General features: G+C 29.3%; 1 protein-coding gene across 3 annotated transcripts in view; it reads right to left on the bottom strand.

The window, feature by feature from the left end:
• The window catches only part of Cask (peripheral plasma membrane protein CASK), a 192,181-nt gene that overhangs the window by 147,069 nt on the left and 22,386 nt on the right, over nucleotides 1-22,726 (bottom strand). For all 3 annotated transcript variants that reach the window (XM_083092112.1, XM_083092113.1, XM_083092114.1), the window contains exons 6-12: nucleotides 21,268-21,443; nucleotides 16,535-16,606; nucleotides 9,058-9,233; nucleotides 8,774-8,896; nucleotides 7,579-7,765; nucleotides 6,454-6,575; nucleotides 3,459-3,638 (exon numbers count right to left, since the gene is read on the bottom strand). In XM_083092112.1, the coding sequence (XP_082948238.1) occupies nucleotides 3,459-3,638; nucleotides 6,454-6,575; nucleotides 7,579-7,765; nucleotides 8,774-8,896; nucleotides 9,058-9,233; nucleotides 16,535-16,606; nucleotides 21,268-21,443 (1,036 nt within the window). The remainder of the gene's footprint in view (nucleotides 1-3,458; nucleotides 3,639-6,453; nucleotides 6,576-7,578; nucleotides 7,766-8,773; nucleotides 8,897-9,057; nucleotides 9,234-16,534; nucleotides 16,607-21,267; nucleotides 21,444-22,726) is intronic.

Genomic DNA, 22,726 nt, shown 5'->3' with positions numbered 1-22,726 from the left:
CATTTGTAGGCTCGATAAATATCAATTAACACACTTGCGCAATGCCTCAATTATTATTCCTTTTTACTATATATATTCTATTATGTGAGAAACATACACACATATGTGACGCTTTATACGTATATACTTCTTAAAGACTTTATAAAAAACATTATAATAATAATAATCTGATTATAACTTATTTTGTATCCAAATGTTTTCAATTCTAATTACTTTTCAGGACAATTAAAATAGTAATAAGATTTTTAAAAGACAAAACATTAAAAATGAAATATATAATATAATAAATTTATATAAATATTATTAAAAATCATTGATTTCTTAATTTAATTAAAATCTGTGTTTAATAAAATAAATAAAATTATAACAAAATTTCTAATAAATATTTTGCGGTATGCTCAGAAAATATTAGTGAAATACCATTATTTTATGATGATCAGTTGGAAAATTCTATTTTAAAAATAAATTTTAATTAAAGAAAGACAGGATGTTATTCTGTAACACTTCACATATACATATATATGGTTAACAAAAATTTGTTGTAAATTTATGTATTTTTTACAGGAGAGCCATTGCTAATTGTAACTATAATAAGTACAATTTACTAGATAATTAATTTATTATCACGATTGCATACAAGCAATTATATCGCAATATACATGCATATAGTTTTATGAGATATAAACCTTGAGTGCACTTCATCGATCTTCTCGTTTTCCCAAAACATTAAGCGCATGCGTTAATCTTTTCCTTGGATACTTGCTGTGACCATATAGTCGATGGATCAAGAATTCTCTTTCTCTCTTTTTTTCTCCCTATCTTTGTTTCTGTCTCTGTTTTTCTATTATGTATTTTAATGTAAGACAAGCATTCTTTGATGGCAGTGCATCGATCGATCTTGTCGCCACAATATTATTTCCTATCAACGAAGCAACAAGTTCTACCTCCTTATAAGTATGGATTAAATTCATTTTCCTTTTGTCAACTATACAATATGATTTAAAGACTTTTATTTTTATTTCAATTTTGGATTTGATTGTCATGATATAACAGAAATGAGTATTTTAATTTACTTTATCAATTTATTTTATCAATATATAGTGTCTACAAACATTTGCAAAATATAATAACTAATGTCTTTAGTTATAATTTTTACACTAAATTTTATACTAAGCAGTCAGAAAGTGTATAGATAATTCAAAAATATTTTTATACATAAATATATGTAACATTGAAAGTATAAATATACCTTCGAAGTTTCTAGAAATCGTAAGCGTGTGTTTATTGTGTCGAAATTGATATTCCCCACATCGTCAAATGAAATATCTATAGAAAATTCGAAGAGTGAAAATTGCAAGAAAAATACGCGAGATAAATGACCAAAAATAGCTTCATTGAAATAGTATATAATAGCATATGAAAATAGTGACTGTGCAGTAGTAAGATGCAAACTGTATTTTCATTATTCAATTTTTTTACATAATATATATACTTTCAAAATGTTTCTTTTTACTTCCCATAATGCATCAGTTGACATATGGATACCAAATTAAAAATCTCTTACAGTATAATACCGAATAGATATATTTCGAACAAATATAATCTTATCGATCTCTCAGAAAACTGGAGTAAGTAACTGCTATATAAATTTTTACTTCAAACACAGTAAAAGTAAATTAAATATTAAAAATAAAATCTTATTCAGAGATATAATGCTTTTTACGAAAAAAATAAAAGTAGCAGCTCTATCAAATTAAATGTATTTCGCGCCCAGACACTCTTTATTTTTATTCCTTCCACTTATGTCGCTAATCAAAGTAGGACGCCACATCGATTTTGGTCGTATCCAGAGCAAAGTGCCAAATATCTCATGAAAGAGCATAGCCAGGTTCTCAATTTCTCGAGACGCCGATCTAAAATAGGACCAGACAGAAACACGGACGGAGACGAAAAAAGATGCGAAATAAATAACGAGTATCGCGCCTCAAGGATGAAGTCCGGATTAATAAGGCACCTAGTAACGAGATAGCTCGTCAGAATGCGCCATGGCCCGATTAAATCGCTTGTCCCGTGTTCTCGATCTATCTCTTGTCTCATTCCGTTCCTCTCCTCTACATTTATCTTTCTCCTGCTATAACTCTTTCCTCCTGCTCCCCCTTGCCGCTCCGCGTTGCAGCTACGGGATTTTTAACTGAGAATTTTAACGATCGACCTACATTTCCGCGCCCCATTTACGGTATATCCTACGGTAATGTCAAACACCGCGATAAATATGCTAGTGATTCTCGCTGTAAGGACCAACAGTGATGCAACGGCACGATTGGACATTATCAGATTACCAGAATACATAGATCGGAATAGTTTGGCAAAAGGCGCCACACAAATCATCCGATGCAAATATCAATTTTCTTCTGGATTTCACGAAAGTTATTTCTGTCACAAGCAATTTCCTGTTGTTATATCCAGGAATCATAAAATATGTCTTGTATCATAATGTATGCAAATTAACATATAAATACACATATATAAGTATGTAGCCAAAAACTATACTATACGTGTAAGTATGATAATAGATTGTGGAATTAGTTTCTTCAATCCATTAATAATTTTTAAACAAAATTATTTAAGATAAATGTAACATTATTTAAAAAAGTTACTTCTAATAATATTGCATGTAAAATCATAAAAAAAAAAAATATATATATATATATATATATATATATATATATATATATATATATATATATATATAACTGTATATATAAAACTATAAAAATTTAGAATTATTTTTCTATGCAAATTAATTTTTATTCTTTATAATAATTATCACGCAAGAAAGAAATTCTGATATATGTAAAATCCACCAATAATCAGCTATATTTACAAATCTTCTATATTATATAGCTTTCTTCTAAATATTAAATTTCATTAATTATTATTATTATTAAATCATTTCATACAACTCGAATAACTAATTATCAATATCTTTAATTTTCTTAATTGAATTCATTCATATGATTAATTAAGAAATCATTATCAATATGTAATATAAACGAATCAAATCTGGTCAATGTTTACGCTGGTAATTATAAGCATGACACGATCCGAGAGATAGAATCAATTAAAAGCTATAATTACTCGTGGTATAATCTCAAACTATTTATTTCTAAAATATTTTTAAAAATCTTAATTTAGAATTCGGCAAAAGAATTTACGTAAGAAAAAAATGTAAAATAGAATAGTATTTCGTTCTATTTTTTCACGAGTTTTAGGTTCTTTATAATAAAAATGCACACACATAAAGTATCTGTATGTAATGACAGGCATAAAACTGCCCCTAAAATGTTATGCGCCATATTTTTTAAGATATACGTTAAAAAGCTAGCTTTAAAATCAACAGAAATAAATTATTTATTCCGTTCGTGCTAGTTGCCGGCTTTAAAATGCAACGTACTTACCCGCATATGTGGCTGAACCAATAATTCGTGAAGTTCTCGAAGATCAGCTCTATCGATATTTCGAACCGCCGAATGCTCTGCTTCCCGAAGGATCTCTTCGACATCGCGAGCGCGTTGAACTGCATCCGTTTGCGGTGCTCGATACGGTGTTGGTACACGTCCTGAGATTCTGTCATAAAGCTGGAAACAAGCAATACTGACATTAATACGATTTTCCTATAATCCTTATTTTAAATATCATTTATGCTAGTAATCGAGCGTACTATTATATTTTATAAAATATCATAATCAATCTCATAAATTTTCTATAATCGATTAAATAAATATTTTTTTCTTAGATCAAGAGAAAAATATAATGCTTTAGTAAATTCAGTAAAATATTACACAAATATTCAAATTTCTTTTCCTGCCTAACCTAACCAAATCTTTTCCTAAATTTGTTGACAATCATTTAAAAAAATATTTTTATACAAGCATGATTATTTAGTTCATAAATATAACATAATAAAAAATACTATGATCATTAAAAATTAAGAGAATTATAATGTTATTAAAACTGAAACATTAGAGTTGAAAAAATAAAGTAATTTATGATTTATTTATATGACTCATTTAGAGTTTCGGCTGAGAGAGAGTTTCGACAATTTATATTGTTTCTTATCCCCTGCTGGATCGAAATAATTTACTTACCAGGAGACCCGCGATTTCGAACAGGTCGCCGGCTAGCTCGGCATCGCCGATGAACATTAACTGACAGAGACGCATCTCTATTTGTTAGACAGCGCTATGAGCCTCGTGAAGCATGGTCCTAACACGTGGCTCGTTCGGCCACGTGACACTTCAGGAACCACCGAGGAATAAATTTATACTAACGCGCGAGTTGTCGCGATTATGCGATCTTTCGAACGTGCGTGGCATGTTGTTTATCAAGACTCCGCGGCAGCCATCTTGCCAATCCGGAGGCAGCGCTTGCGTGCCTTTCTTTGAAAGGAGCGAAGGTCGTTCCCGCGGGATATCTCGCACGAGTGAATATTATCGGAGTAGCAGAGCCAAAGAGGGAAATGCGGGTGGCGCCGCTCTCAGTGGAAGAGCTCAAGCTTTGCAGCGGGATTCAGCCGCACGAGAAGGAAGCTTTCGACATGATTGCCGATCTGGATTACGGCAGGGTTGAAACAAAGGCTTAACAATTCAAACATGGCGCGAATATTGCGTGGGAGAGGTTGGCGAAGTTATCCTTCGCCGTCGATAAAAAACAGAACTATTTTATCCTAGCAGGGATTCCTTTTGTTACCTACACTCGATTGTAGAAACTCTCGCTGTTGATGAGAGAATGAGAATAAAATCTAAATAATTTAAAATCTTAAGTAAAGTTTTCTTTCTACTTTTCCCTTTCCTTTTCTCTCTCTTTCTCTCTCTCTCTTTCCCTTCCTCTCGGCACATCAGAGATATACTCGAGATACTTGGCTATTATAAGATAGTCACATAACGAAAAAGAAATCTTTTTGAATAAACAAAATGATACTGATTACTGATAATTTCCCGTTCAAATATTAAATTTAATTAGTAATATAATTAAAATAATATAAAGATTATAATATATAATTAATATAATACTATATAAAATTCTCACTATAAACACTTCATATATCACTATTATGAATTGTTTAGAAATGATCTTTTCTAGTACTCAAGCATTCTTCTTAGTTGTGAAAAGAAAAAAGAGAAGTTTGCTAAATATGGACAATATTGGACATTGCAATTTTGTTACATACAAAATAACATTATCCTAATTGTAAGTAACGTATCGTTAAGGGGATCCTAAAGTGTCTTTTTTACCGATATAACATTATATTTCTTTTTGTATCGAAATCTTTTTATTAATTGCACAGAATAGTAAATGCTTCTCCACGATTAAAGTACACACAGAAACAAACCGGGAACCCCCGATTTTATGTTAAAAACCAAAAAAAATTGAAAAATCGTAAAAAAGTCGTAACAATATTTGCTTAATATAAAAGTTTTGCAGTTTGTATGTACAAAATAAGATAGGTTCCCGCTAGATATTGCACGAAGGAATATAAATAAACTTTTAGAAATGAGTTTATTTATATTCCTTCGTGCAATATCTAGCGGGGACCTATCTTATTTTGTACATACAAAGCAAATATTGTTACAGAAGCCGATAAAAAAATTGTAATTTTTCAATTTTTTTTTTGTTTTTTAACATAAAATCGGGAGGTTCCCGGTTTGTTTCTGTGTGTACTTTAATCGTGGAGAAGCATTTACTATTCTGTGCAATTAATAAAAAGATTTCGGTACAAAAAGAAATATAATGTTATATCGGTAAAAAAGTCACTTTGGGATCCCCTTAAGAGATATTATTACGATTTTTAAACGAAAAAAATATGTATTATGTAGCGAATTTTTTCAAATTTAAGAAACTTTGATTTCTTTATATGTCGATTTTCATTTCAGGATTATAAAATATTATCATTCAAAGAAGAAAGTCCTGAAAGCAAATAATTGGCAAACAAAAAAATATTCTTTTAGATTCAAGCAATATATATATGTGAAATCAAGACATTTAATTGCTTAAAACACAATCATAATCCTATTATAAAAAATCGTATAATAAAATAATAATTAAACAAAAATAAAATAAAATAATCGATTTTCTCATTTAATATTGACAAGATCTCTTCCTTTCCCTTATCTCTTTCTCTCTCTCTCTCTCTCTCTCTCTCTCTCTCTCTCTCTTTTCTTTCTCTTTGCAATAAAAGTGCAATAATTTACACTCATTTACAATTAAACACTTGACACAAGTAAATTTGTGAAAAGTTTAAATACAAAAACAAATTTGAATCTGAAATTTTTTCATTCAATGTACTGTAATTCTTTATTTCTTTCATTTTTTCAGTTTCTCAATTAGCATAATCTGATATTTTCTTGCGAGCAATTTTTTATATAATTATAATTTGTTATTAAAAAAAGATACCTCTAAAATTGCTCGAAGACGGTGATCATCAACGGCGTTGAGAACTTCTGTCCGCACCAATCTATCGCTTTCTTCGAGGATTTCAATGTCATCCAAGGAATCCACAATTTCGGCTACAGCTCCTATACATAAAATAGTATCAAATATTGATTTTAGGAAATATCTTATTGATTTTACGAAATGTCTTTGATAACTCTTGTTCTAATCATGATCTTTAATAAACAGATCTGTCATAGGCGTAACTCGAGAAGTTATGCTCTATTTGTACATAGATAATCTAACTAATACTCATATGATATATCACTAAATATGTGCATATAATGATAAAGTTTCCAAATTACGCGATTATCTCATTATTAAAATAGTACGCTCAAAGCACATGAATAAAGCTTTGGTTTAGATCATGTTATCGTTGCATTTATTGTTATGATAATATCGCAAGCAATTAAGCACACATAGAGTGTAAATTATGAAAAGGCAGAATTCAACTTTAATGAAATTTCAAACGGAATCTATTAATTTCTCCTATTTGTCTCTAATAATTAAGATGTGAATGAAAATTTTTATAAATAACATTAAAATTAGCTCAAAGTAATAATCACTAAGAGATGAAGATGGCAAATAAGATATGCTAGTTAGAACGCAAGAAGAAAAAACAAAAAAGAAACAAAAAATTTTTCTTTTTTTCGTTGTATAATGGTCAATTTAAGTTATAAAATATAAATTAAGTATGGACATTTCGGATTTTTTCATGTATCTTCAATATAACAATATTTATGTTACAAGAGTATTGAATAATAACACATAAAATTAAATTAAATACTTCAGAATAAACATATGCAGAGAAATCAAACATGTTTTCGCGAAGACTGCATTTTAAAGCATTATTTGAAGCAACATTTGGTTTTTCTGTATGTTATTATTATAAGAATAATTTTTTTTGCGCTCTACTTATACCGTGCCATTTTCGTCATTTTGTAAAATTTTTATGAAAATTGTTCGATTGTTTTATGAAGTAAACATTAATTTATCAAAAGAAAATAAATCTTGTATTAAAATAAATTTTGTTTTATCATATTTATACATATATCAGAGGCTAAATAAGATCGCAAGTCTTCAACGCACCTGTAGTTGTTTCATCATCGCCGACATCGGAGAAATTGTCACCATTAGCATCTGAATATGGGGCATGCCATTTCGACGAGGAGATAGCCGCTTTTACAGCATTGCTCAATTTTCGCCTTGCATTAAATTTCTTAAGCTCTTCTATAGTATCAGCTAAATGTATACGAGCTGCGCCCTTATCACGATCCTGAAAATTAGTATCCGTTCATTCGCTATCAAAAATACGGCAAAGTTATTATTTACAACGATGGAGCAAGATGCGTTTGTCAAATTTATTTTATATATTTTGAAAATTATATATTTCAAATTAAAATCAATTTATAAACAACAAAATTATTAAAGACAATTGCCATTTGCAAATTAGTTTATGAATAAAAATGTGTTGCTGAAAATTTTATATGTATCGTTTTAAAAGTTTAACGTCGACGAAATAAATATTATAAAAACGCTAAAGAAAAAAATTAGCATCATGAACGTAATCGAATAACATACAATTTAAATATTTTTCTTCATACAACCGCGAGACGGATTATTCCGCTATAACGAGAGAAGAAAGGTCGATTATACTTGCTTCCACAAAGTCCTCGAGGGTTCGACGAACGTACAGCCGCGTAAAAAAGCTCTAAGCAATGCACACAGAGCACGAGGCATATACTTTACTACAGTTATTTTCATTAATCGTCGGTGCTTTGCTCCTACTATATAACGATCGATAGCCTAGTTGCACGTGTGTTGCATCGAAGAAGTATGGGGGTGACTCCGCAAATGTTGTTACCTTAGGTCACTGGCTAACTGTTGCACCATACAGGTATAATCGCACACCATACTGGTATGCGCGTGCGCACGCACATTCATCGGACATAACAACGGAGAATGAGGCCACGTGTACATACATATCATATATATATATATATATATATATATATATATATATATATATATGGCATAATTATAAAATAAAACCCGATGTACTATCGGCGATCAAACGGAAACCGCTACATCGATTATCCCCATCAGGAGTTGTGCGGCATGACGTAGAATGCTGATCGTCATCAAACGCCCGCGCTCGAACGATGCATCTATACGTACACGCACATACACACAAACGTGATATTGCTTTTCTGTGTTTCATCATATCCCCATATTCCATAAATAAAGGAATATCGTGGATCCGCTCGTCGATTACTTTACTTACTCTAAGCCACTTATGGTTGAGAACTTCCTGGATGGTGATTCTATGATTTACGTCGGTCGTGAGCATTCTCTGTATGAGATCTTTCGCCGGCTCGCTAATGGGATCCCAGAGTGGTGTCTCCATCTGCAAATTCAATTAAATTGGAATTACTTGACGTGTATGCGAAGAATCCCGCGCTCCGAATGGTGCGAGCGGTTCGAAATCACGAGACGAGCGTTATTAAAATTTTTGAACCGCTCGTTTTTCATCCGGATTAGCGTTAGGAGAGATCATAAAACCATTACCTGTACCCGCCCGCGGCAGATTGCTTCTCGCAGCCTGTCTCGAGATCCGACAAACGGAAGTGTACCAGTTAACAGAACGTGGAGCAATACTCCGGCCGACCAGACATCACCGGGTTTCCCATATTGTCGCCGTTGAATAACTTCCGGTGCCATGAAATGCGGACATCCGACACGACCTGCGCGACCAAGAGCATCGTCAGCGAAAGAAGATAAAACTGCCAAGATGTGACCAGCAGAATGGAAGCGAGGCGTGAGTGATTGCTCGGAAACTTCGCAGTCGATCGTTAATATAAAACGGAATTGCGTTTGCGATATGTACAAACGAATTTGTCAGCCTGATAAAACATTTGTGTTTGATTTCCCCTTTATTTCGCGACTATATACATATATAAAACCAATAATCGACAGCGTTCTCTATATATATATATAAAACCAATAATCGACAGCGTCCAAATCGATCACTCGCCTCGTAGCGAGAAGATTCGAAAAGTACGTTTTTTCGTTTAAATGCTATCGTCGGATCGACTGGACGTATCAAGTGTAATTAATGGCAAGGAACGAACGTATCAGACGCAAAGGCTACTGCATTCCTCGAAAACAAATACACTTGTTACAAAAGTAGCCGATTTTTCGTAAGATATGAGCACAAACGTCGTTTGCGAACGATAACCAACGTGCTAACTTGCTTACTTTTTTCAACAATCTATATTTATTAAGAATCAGTAAATGACACAGAAAGCGGCACGAGAGGAAATATAGGTCACTGCACGTTGGAAAGTGTACATGGGAAAAGATGAGATGATTAAGGCTGTAAAGCAAAGACGACATAATTGCGATCGCGAGTACATCGTTAAACGCTAGAAAAATTATCATCAAATTATCGTATAACTTTTTATATATAAAAAAATATACTATAATATGGCACACATTTATCGTATAACTTTATATATATATAAAATATACTGTACTGTAATATGGTAAATAATTATATGAATAGTGGTCATATATAAAATGTGGTTCTCTTTCTCTGAAAAAATAGTAAAATGTATATATAATCAGTATAAACAATATAAAATATTTCAAATATCTTTATACATTTCACATATGTTCAGCTAGATTATATACACTATATAATCTATAATAGATTACTATGTGATACAGATATTAACTATTTTATCTAATCAATCTATTTAATCTATAAAATATGCTCTTAGCTATATTTTATCTAAATCTCTTTGTTGATATGTGAAAAATGTTGTGCTAATAAGCATTATATAAATATTTATACATGTTTTGAATAAATTCTATATCATTATATATAAACAAAAATGTATTTTTGTCATGTTTCTCCGTTTTGTAAGATGATATAACATGAATTATGAAACATCAATATATAAAAATCTATATTTTTTATTTTTTACGATAATAATTCAGTTTATGCAATAATTGTGCAATATAAAAAAAATATAAAGAATATCTGAAAAATAATAATTATAATATATTTTATAATTTTTAAATTATTGTATATATATATATATATATATATATATAATTATATATATACATGTATATATATATATATTTTTTAATTTTATATATAAAATAATTTTATTGTATTATTTATGGGATTGTCGTCGTCCTTTTTCGTTAATTCTTACATATGTATATATATTTAATGAAGCAAATAATTTAAGATACAAACATATTATAAACATGTATTTAAAAATATATAATAGATTTTGAAAAATATATAGTCTCGTCCCTATATAACATAATATATAGAAAGATGAAACACATTACGCAGCATTTTTTGAATCAATAAACGATACAAATGGTGCAGGAGTGCAAAGAAAAATTGATGCAGTTATTTATTTGAAAAGAACAATAAATGAAAAAAATTTTAATACTACAGAAACAAAAACTTAATAAAATATATCTAATATCAAATTGTAGTGCCATAACAGTGCTAAACTACATATACATTTAGAAAAAAAAAATTTCATGCGATTTTCATAGCAAGCATGCATGATATTATCTAATATCAAAATATAAATTTAATAATGAACGATATATTTTATAAAATTAATTCATTAGTACAAAATATGAATATTAATATAAAAAAATTTTAAAGTGTTTTTGCCGCTTTGCTACCGCTTGTTGTCGCGTAATTTTAGTTAATTTTTTAACAAACTCATTTTTTAGCAAAAGTAATTAGTCACACAAATGAAGCAACGAGTTAATAATACGATATACATTTTATGCACCAAGTATATTTTATGTACAGAATGATGCACGAGTGGCCTGGAAAATTCTGTCACATACGGAAGTTTATTTTGAGTAAAACATATTTTGAGTAAAATATACTAATATACATATAAACATACACGCAATTTATTTATTAAAACAAGATGTCAAATTAAAAATCTTAATTGCAAATGTTGTAATAATATACATAAAAATATATATTAAAGTAATATTTTATTTTATTTATTAAAAAAATCCATTCTATATTAACAATTCGTTTCCGTTAATGCAATTCACAATTGTCTTTTTCAAGTTACATTTCTCCTACTCTCAATTTTTTCCGAATTTGTTACATGATCTATTATGATAACTTGCAATATACAATTACAAATTTAATATCAGTTTTTGATAAAAAAGTAAATTCAAGAACAAATTTACAACATCCTATTTTTTAATAAAATTGCATAAATCTTTATAAAAAACATTTATTTGTTTTAATATAATATATGTGTGTTTATATAAAGGACATTTCAAAATTATCTGATTATGTATGTATTTTAAAGAAGCAGATTATTTTTCACTAATAAAAATATCAAATCAGTTAGAAATATTTCCAATTTTTCAATTAAAAATATTTTTAGTTTTCAGATAAAAATTTAACTTAAAATGTGTATATAATTATTAGTGTTTAATCTTAATTTTTTTTAATATATAGATATTTTTTAAGTTTGTTTTAGTTGGGGCAGATATGTCGAAAATGTTAAAAATGATATAAAAAATTGTTATTAATTTAATTCCAAAATTTTAGCTAATTTGTAGATATTTTGTATATTTCTAGAAAAAAGGTTTCGCATTCCATTCGTAAATTAACATATATATATACATATATATATATATTTTGAGAGATAAAAAATTAAGTTAATTAAATTATCAAATTGTTATCTTACACAACATTATTAACATACATATTATTATAGTTATGTTGTTTTTTTATTAAACAAAGTCTAATTAATAGTCTAATTAATAAAGTCTAAAATAAAAAATCATATTTAATGTGATACAATGTCACTGATTTGATGTTACTGAATTGATATTAATGTCATTGAGCTTTGACATTAATTAAAAGAACGAAGATTATACTTTTGCGCAACGTTGCGGATAGAATATATATCTTATTCCATTAGACACATGATATGTAATAAATACGCGGGAACATTGCACACTTGTCGCTCCAGATTATCAAGTTTCATGAAAAAAAGACGTTAAGATGGTACTATTCAAAACGTAAATTCTTCATTATAAAATAGATATGACATTTTCGTAATAATTTACTTGTCGTAATAATGTAAAGAAAGATTGCATAAAATATTTATTTAAAATCATGCAGTGTTATATCGTAATTGTTGAGACAGAATTAATAAATTCATTTTTATATAATATTATTTTTAATGAACAAGTAATTGCACGCAATAGCAAAATGCCAAATATATATTTTATAATATATAATTAAGATATATTCATATATACTAGATTATCCCGATTTCATTTTAACATGCGATGTATCTGTTCGATGACAACGCTGTTTGGATTCCATCACGTTTGTCTTTCTCGTTGTAAACACATTTCACTGCATTTGCAACAAAATAGTCTTGCCTCTCTCTAACGCGGCGACTAGTTTCAATTTGTCATCGATAAGTGATGAAAGACAAACACAAAGCGGCATACAAATAGACAGACACACATAAATACACAGGCTAGTCTACCGCTACGAACAATAACGACATAGACAAGCCCAAATTATGCGGGCAATTAGTCCACGTAACTAGACTCAAATAAAGGTAAACCGATTTGAAGGGTTTATTACGCATAACCAAAATATAATTATTATAAATACAAAAAAATTAAGACAACAGAAGCTTCTACTCAGAAACGATAATTGTTTATTATTTTTAATATAATATATATTTATTACTAATAATAAATTCATAGTTATATAATATATTATTAATTATAATACATTTATTTATTGATTATAATATCAATAAATATTATATATCTCAAAACTAACTCGAATTTGTATATTTTGCTGTCTCTATTGTTTTTACTAGAACGCACTCTATTTTTTTCTTCTTAAAATTTTGTCTTTTTTTAGACGTACACATATACATAGACTATGTTTACACGGCTTCTAACATCGATTTAATAACGCTGATGTTATAACTCCTATTTAAAGTTGTGTTTATACGTTCAAGCTTATCCTATCCCCACCAAGCTAAAATAACTTAATAACTTTCGAGTGAAGTGAGTCCAAGAAATGATACCAATGAAGTGATACTAAATTTGCAAACAAGAGAGAGTTAAGATGTTTAATTTATCGATTGGCATTATTGCCATCGTTACACTGCGGCCGTTTACGCGTCTTTTTTACATCGATGTAATAACGCTAAGCCTTTTCGCCAAACGACTTTGAGCTACTACATCGATGTAATAACTTCATCGTAAAAGAGCGTTTATACGGCATCTAACGTCAGTAGTTATAACATCAATGTTAGAACTTCGGCGTAAATCGAGTCGTGTAAACGTAGTCATATATTATTAAACATTATTAGCATATACATAAACACATATATTATTAAAAATCACTGGGTTACCAATAAAATCAATATCACATCAATGTCAAAATTATAATCACATTGTGAATATAATCAATTTGAGCAATTTAATTTGAAAATGCATTATGAATAAAGAAAATTTGCAAGCTACAAAGAAAATTAGATTTAAAAATTTATTATCCAAAGTTTTAATTATTGCAAATAATATATCCATGTTTATTTTTTACATTTTCAACATTTTATTTTTTCCTTCTTTTTTTAGCAATGCTAACTCAAAATTTTATACTAGAAATTGAATTGGTCGATATAACGGTTTTTAATTTTCAATATAAAGAGACCAAAAATGACGAATGATGAATCTCGAACAGACTTTTTTAAATTTCAAATATTTTTTATTGAAAATCTCTGATGAGCCAAAAAGGCGAAGAGATGATTTGATATGAAGAGGTACAAGTTAGGTTTTTTGTTCGATATCGATGAAATAAAATAATGTAAGAACGAATCTCGTAACGAACCCTTCAATTCTGTCACAAATTTATTCCAATCCTACAACGATGAAGCAGAGCTTGTGTCATTCGCGCGTTACAAAATCAGACACGCGGACGACGGAAGGGGTGGAAATAGAGAAAGGAGGAAGGAGTCGCTTTGTCACTCGCTTCCTCTCGATGGCACAACGAATATCTGTTACTACGCGACCTGCACAACGATATCACAGGAATACGCTATCGCACGTGGGTCGAGTGTCTATACAGACACTAGACGTTCTCAAACTAACATAACCATACCACACATGGGGGTAGAACGTCGACTATGTCTCAAGTGAGAGTAACCCCGAAACGAGACTCTGATCGATCGCTCGATGATCACCGAATGCTATCGCATTCATGTGCATGCTTCGCGTATAAATTCGATGTCATTTCTCACTGAGATATATGTTATTTTGTCAAATTCCAACTTAATACGTGGATCTTTTCCTTCCTATATACAGGATACTCCACATAAAATAATTCCATCTCAAGTATTAACAGCAGTAAAAAATATAGCAATAGCAAAATATAGATTCTTAACATGTGTTCTTAACATGTATATTAATTTTTATATCGAGACTTTTATATATTAATTTTTATATCGAGGCTTTTATATATTATAATATTTTTCTCATCATCAATCTTTCAAAACACATGTAAGCAAGGCAAGTTATATGGAACACCCTGTACATGTCTGGGCCTTGTCGTTGAAAAAAACAATTTTCAATAATACTTTACGATCACAATTAAGAAACTGACCACTATATTTAAGAACGCGTAAAAACAAATAAATTCTTTTAAGAAGATGCAATACTTTTCGTTTCTACCCCCGATTGTGGTAAATCATAAGTTATGTGTCAGGCATATGGATACCGATATTGTCCTCCGTGTCGCTCACTAGCGAATCCTCGGCGTCGGTCAGGTCCTCAAAAGGAAAATTGCAGCTCGAGGAGATCAGGCCTATCGAAAGAACACAGAGAGAAAGGAGAAGGATTGTTATCGTCACAATAATTTCGCGTCGTCACAATAATTGCGCGACTTATTTTCGCGGACGATAAAATGTTCTTCATCGTCAACGCCGTTACCCGTAGAGGAAGACAGACCTGTGGTTGTATTGGGTAGTTTGTTGCTTTTATCAAAGGATCAAATTCGTGTAGAATCAAAGTGCAAGAGATCGACCGGCTCATTTATTGATTGACTCTCGACTTGATTCTCTGGTGGTATGTGTGCGTCTATTGGTATGTAAGATGTGCTTGTGGCGTACCTCCGCGATGTGTCTGTATGGGTTTATTTGTTTGATATATATGTACATAGATAAAATAATCTCCGTATAATCCTGTTAATATATAAAGTCTGTTAGAATTAGAATTTCTTTTAATTTGTAAAACAAATTTTTTTAATACGACATTTCAGAGATTTTTAATTAATCACCCGTATTTTCACAGAAACTAAATTTTATGATCTTTCTAATATAGGAAAATGTAAGCTACAGAATGAGTTCTCAATAGTCTAATCATTAAGATAATAAGTAATATTTATATAGATCTAATTATTATATATACATAATTATTATATATACATAAATTTAGATATATATATATAATTACTGTTCTTATATAAGCGTAAATGTGAATTATTGCTAATAATGAGAGACGATATACATACGAAATCGCAATTAATCCTGCTTTTAGATGTATGTATTATGAATTATTTCTAAGCCAATATCTGATGTCTAATAATAAATATTGCGTATAGTCCACAAGAGTGGCATTCTTTAATAAATTTATAAACGAGATATACATCCGAGGAAATGTATATATGTAAATGTTAATGTATTTGCTAAATCATTTATATATATATATATATATATATATAAATGAGTTAGCCAAATCAAAGTGAAACGCGTAAAGCGAGCAAGCAAGCAGTGGCAGCTTCTAGAGTATGGTGATGTAGTAGTGATATATAAGTACAGGAATAGATTAAAATGTGTAGCATAATACAATATTTTGTGGATAAATGTGTATGTAATATATATATGGCGTGAGGTGACAAGGCTCCTGCGGAAGTAATAATTAAAGGTTAGATCAGGCTTACCCTCGCTGTCGGCCTTCAAGTAGAGCTGCCCCTTTGGGCTCAGACACTGCCGATACTCGGTCGTGTAACATGCTGTATTCATTCAAATCAAATTTCAAGTTATCAGTGTGTAATCAGATGACGCGCTTTCCTCGCGCTGTAATTGCCTAATTCAATCCGCGGAAAAACGTTTAAAAGAAAAAACCCATTGAGATACGCATTTTCTTGTCATTCTCTGCGAAGGGAATGTCAAGCACGAATTTAACTAACGCATATAAAAAGGCAAAAAAGAAGTATTAGCTTCCCGAGAAACAGATATTAAAAGAAACATTGCATGACAATGTTATATCTTATCGCTCTACTGGAAACTCTTTATCTAAAAGTGATTCGTAATCCTAATAGCGAAAAGCTGATTTGCGAAATTCATATATAAAAAATTGCACAATTACACGACAGTCTTCCGTCAGTGTTTGTCCTACATTTATAGCGCCATCAATTCTCAGAATGCTAAATTACTTTCTGAGGAAAGCAGAAGTGATAATCGTGAAGGTAAAGGAGATTAATATTTAACTGACCATAATAGCGTAATGTCTTAGCAAAGCAAGAAGATAATGAAACTATAGCATCTTAACTATCTTATATAATAAATATTCTTATTATATTTTTAAATTTTATTACTAATTGATGGAAATTTTCTATTTTTATCGTATGAAAATGTATATATTTAGAGCCATTAAATTCACACATTATTATCATATCTTTTTCATGGTAACATTTCGATTAAGAAGTTTGCTTATACGAGTGAGAATGTTAGATAACCTATTGTACTATTACTCTCTCTCATTCATTGTGTTATTATTCATTCATTCATTATATTATTGTACAATAAATGTAGAATATAATTGTACATTTGTAAGTATAATATTGTATTATTCTACAAATATACAATTTTTGATAATAATTGTTACAGATTTTTGTCATTTACCCTCCATTAAATATTAATCATATAAAATAAATAAAACGAAAATAAAAATTTTATTTAATGTGAGGTCTCTCGAGACCGATAACGTGCGATTTATCAACAGCTCTTAACGGCGATGGGATTTAACGCGATACTATCATCGTTTTAATATCACTAATATAATTACCAACATACAAATTAATACCAACAATTAATACATGTAATAAATCATGTAATTATATAGAATAAAATAAGAAATTTGTTTCAAAAAGAATAAAGACGCTTTAATATCGCATGGCTATACAGAAGATAAATCTCTTGACAATATAATAATAATAATGTAATTGCGCCGCTCACGCAAAGAAAAATAAAAGTTAGTTCAAGATATACATATGTATATATATATACATATATATGTGTATATGTATATATATATATATATATATATATATATATATATATATATATATATATACATATGTGTGTGTGTGTATATATATATATATATATATATATATATATATATATATATATAAAACGATCTATAAAACAGTATCTACGAGTGTCGCTAATAATAAGAGCATCTACTTATTGTGGAACCATGCGATATCGAAGCAATGAAAGATAAAAAAAAATGCATAGACAACAATCGATTGCGGCTGATCAGAAAAGAGAGCATCACGGTTGTCATAGGGAAGAAATCCGATAAAAGCCGTTGCATTCTGCACATCGAACATCGAGAAATTTTTTGAATGTGATTTGCCAATCATCGACCAAGCCAGCCAATAATCGCAGAGTAGGGCATTCAAAAAAAACTATATAAAAACAACGAGTGTCTTTGAAGTGACGCTTGATGAGAGTCAGGAACATTGTATCGTCGGTAAAAAAAGAAATAGAAAAAAGACAGAAATTTGAATTACAAATTCTGAAGAGGCAATATTCAATGCGCTTTTGGTAGAGTTTTTTGCCCTTATTCGTTAACATTATTAGCGTTCTGGCATTGTGAGGATTATTATATTTTCATCCATAATGACAGCATGTAAGAAAAAACTTTCTCAGGAGACACAAGCAGCACAATTTATTCTGTAAGAATTTAATCACTTTTATCTAACCCATCAAACCCATTTGCATACTCCCTCGGCAATAATTTCTGTATCCCTAAAGACATGCTCAGTCACTTCTTGTCACTGAATATTTTACACTTCACTCTTTTTAGTATCATATGCGAAAAAGAGAGCGTGCAACTAAATGACATTCATTGAACTAGTGTCACAATGTATCTAAATGTCAACAGAGAGAACGAGAAAGAGAAAGAGAGAGAAAGAGAGAGAAAAAGAGAGACAATTAGACGTTGACAATTTAAAATTAATTTCTTCAGATACACAGCGACACACAATCAATTGAAAAAAGCATGAAATATATTTTTACAAAATATTTTGTTTCATGTAAGAAGAAATAAAGGCAAAATTACATTGCATCAGGAACTATTGTTTAGTATGTTGGCAAACGCGACACTATATATATATATATATATATATATATATATAATTTCTGCGATAAAAGAAACTCAATCATTTATAGTCCATTAAACACATAATTTCGAAAAAATAAATATAAAATCTTATCACGTCGCTACGAGATAAATGGTATGCATTACGTGATATACAATAATATTTATTTATTCAATTATTATTAAAATATGTGTGTGTATAATTATTTCATATATAATACTTTCACTGAATTGAATCAGGAATATCATCAGAAATGGCATATATGTGTGTGTATCTATTTATTTAGCTTTTGCTATTTATGGTAACTTTATCAATCTTTAACAAAAAATCGTTGATACATATTACATTATTAAAATAAATAAATAAATATATATATACATATATATATATATATACATATATATATAATTTATCATTTCTCGCATATTAAAAATATTATCTCTGCAGAGAATCTCTGCATTAACAAATTAAGTACGTGAATGCATATAATTTGTTAAACCGTTTAATCTCTCTCACAAATAATTTTAAATATAATTCACATTTAAAGTCGATAAATAATTTATTATGCGAAATTTGGTTTACTTGCACATAAACAACTTATAATTAATTAATTAATATTTTAAAGAATTAGAGTTATTAAGATGAAATTGTCACACAATCTAATGAAAACATGATATGTATGTTTTTGATATGTATTTATCAGCAAATAGCCATAATAATAGGCATATGCGCATTGAATAATGCCTTTCAAACACAATCAGGTTAAGCATGTGTATATAATAAAACTTAAAAAAATATATATCTAATATTAAAATTATATATATATATATATATATATATATATATATATATATGTATATATCTTGTTTAACATATAAAAATGGTGTCGGCGTCAGTTTATGATGAATAAATCTTTCTTTTCAGTCCATCTATTTCTTCGTATAAAATATTACAATTTAAATAGAATTTAAATATACTTGTGTTATTTTTTTATAGATTCTTTCGTTAAATAACATCTTGCTCTGTTATATAAGATAATAATACAAAAGCTCTTATATTCCTGTTTATGAAAGCTATTAATCACGGGAAAAATGACATTTACTTCGTATTTTACTGTTTGCATCGTTCATAATAACATCTCTCTTGTCCTATTTTCACGTCTCCTAGCGCCGACTCCACTTAAAAATATTATGAAAAATTTATTAATCTTAATGCTATCGCACTAAAAAAAACAGCACGACGTCAGCTCTTGTAAACTATATCACAGAATAGAAGAGGACGCGGAGTAGTTCAAGAATTTGCATAGCCTTTTGAATAAACTCTTTCTTTTAAATTTTGATAATTATATACTTTAATACACAAGTAATCTTTTTGTTACAACGATTTAATCAATTTACATTTCACTCAGTGTCTTGCTTGAATTATTGAAGATTCTTCAATCTTAGAATTAACTATATAGAATCAACTATATTTGATTTTACAAAAATATATGGTAGATTTTTCTCAGTTAATAGCATATAATAATAATAATATCTCTTATGTTATATTAATAAATTTTTATCACTCTCTCTTTCTTTTCCTCTTTCTCTCTTTCTACCCTCCCCCCCCCCCCTCTCTCTTTCTCTCTCTTGCTCAATATAAAATATTCACATTTTTTTAAATAACCGCAGAATTTCTTTCAATGTAAGAAACAAGAAAGATAATATTACTTAAAAATAGAAGAGAAATGAAATCAATATTCTCAAGTTTTTCCAGTCCGATTAAAACGTGATAACGAATATACAAATAGAAAAAAATAAAGATTAAAGAGATAAAAAACAATTTATATTAATTTTTAAATTTGTAATGTTAGAAAAATATAACAGTTCCTTTTTATCAAAATTATATTGTAATAGTTTCTTATTCACATATATTTATTATATAAATATTAAATTATAATTTTTTCAAAGCTAATTTCTGCCATTAAAATCTTGTTTCTATGACCAAACTTTCTAAATACCTTTTTAAATCTTTCAATTTGATTAAATTATATATATCATATTTACATTTAATAATTATTGACTGCACGCCATTCAATTTAGCCGTGTAAAGTTATTTTTTTGATAATGGTTGTGCGTAGAATTGCCGAGTTGGAAAAATATCGTTAATAATATCAAAGTCGACCATTTCAGAGCTGACATTGTGCGACATTCTCTAAGTGAATCTCTATGTCATGTAAAATGCCACTTAAAAGAGATTGCGAAAAAAAATCATAAATGAATTAGAAGAAGATATGAACGTACCAACGCCATTGGACTGCGAGGTCGGGAGTTGCACAGCGACACCGAAGCCGCGCAGCTTCACCGGGGCAGAATTTTCCTTGCCAGCTAGAAGGGCGCACTGCGGCTTCAGGTCACGATGAATAATGTCGTTCTCATGGCAGTAACGCAACGCTTCAAGGATCTGTCGCATGTAGTGACTGTAAAAGAAAGTGCAGTTTTCTTAGGTGCCGGCACTCTACACGTCAAGAGAGTACGCCCTCACAATCGAGAACAATAGCGAAAGCAGTACGAGACACAAGCATTTTGGCGACACAGAAGCGAGTTTTTACCAAGAAGTTAAGTAGAGCGATTAAAACACGCCTCGTTACATCGTGTAATGATTTTACACCACAAAATCTTTCAATCTTTTAACGAGCCTACTTGAGAGGGAAATTTAAAAAAATAATGAATAAAATAGAACAAGAGAGAGAGAGAGAGAGAGAGAGAGAGAGAGAGAGAGAGAAATAAAATAGAACAAGAGAGAGAGAGAGAGAGAGAGAGAGAGAGAGAGAGAGAGAAACAAAAGTATTTTCATAACATAAAAATTAAAATAATAGAAAAATTGTTAATAATATTATTTAATTATGTATATCTCCCAATGTATGTCTATCTCCAAATTATTATATAAATTTAATTATAGCTATATATATATGTATATATATATATATATATATATATATATATATATAACAGAATTTTATAATTTAACCGTTTTCATCGTTTCACACACACACACACACACACACACACACACACAAAGTTTACATTTTTTTATAAGATGCTGGTTTTTTTATAAAAATTCGGCGTTTTATAGAAAACTCAAGCCTTTTTGTATTTTAAACAGATTGATTTTGTAAAAAGTCTATACAATATAAATATATAAAGCGGACATGTATGTATATGTGTATATGTATCGAACTATATTATTTCAATTCAAATATTAACATGATTTTTGATATTTCTTTTTGTTAGCAAATGTATTTAAAAATAATAATTTCCATACATATGTGCATGTAGTATAAAACTCTTGCTAGCTGACTCTTGACATTTTTATGTATTTTTTATAATATACAAAAAAGAAATGCAGTCTAATAAAAACAAGGTATCGATAGATAATATATATAGTTAGGCGAAGATAAAAATATTAAAAATATACCATATAAACAAGAATAATACAGTTCTTTTAGTGTATTCGTCGTGTTTTTATTGTATCAATCAAAGTAGACTTTGATACGATCTTTCAAGCACTTTAGTATGTTACATGCAGTGAATATATAATGTTCGTGCATTTGGCATATGATATTAGCGATGAAATATCGTTGATATTCAGAAATAGATTATAAGACACGAAAACATGTTTCAAGACAAAAGAAAGTAAAGATTTCAGAAAAGTTTTTATGTTTGATCCTACAGAATACATATATTCTTTTTAAATATATTT

The sequence above is a fragment of the Camponotus vicinus genome, unplaced genomic scaffold, assembly GCF_025532165.1.
Source record: "Camponotus vicinus isolate PSW18456_S1 unplaced genomic scaffold, iyCamVici1.0 SCAF_2, whole genome shotgun sequence".
Classification (NCBI taxonomy): domain Eukaryota; kingdom Metazoa; phylum Arthropoda; class Insecta; order Hymenoptera; family Formicidae; genus Camponotus; species Camponotus vicinus.
Note: the sequence above shows the minus strand (reverse complement) of the source record. Positions and strands in the feature narration are given on the sequence as shown.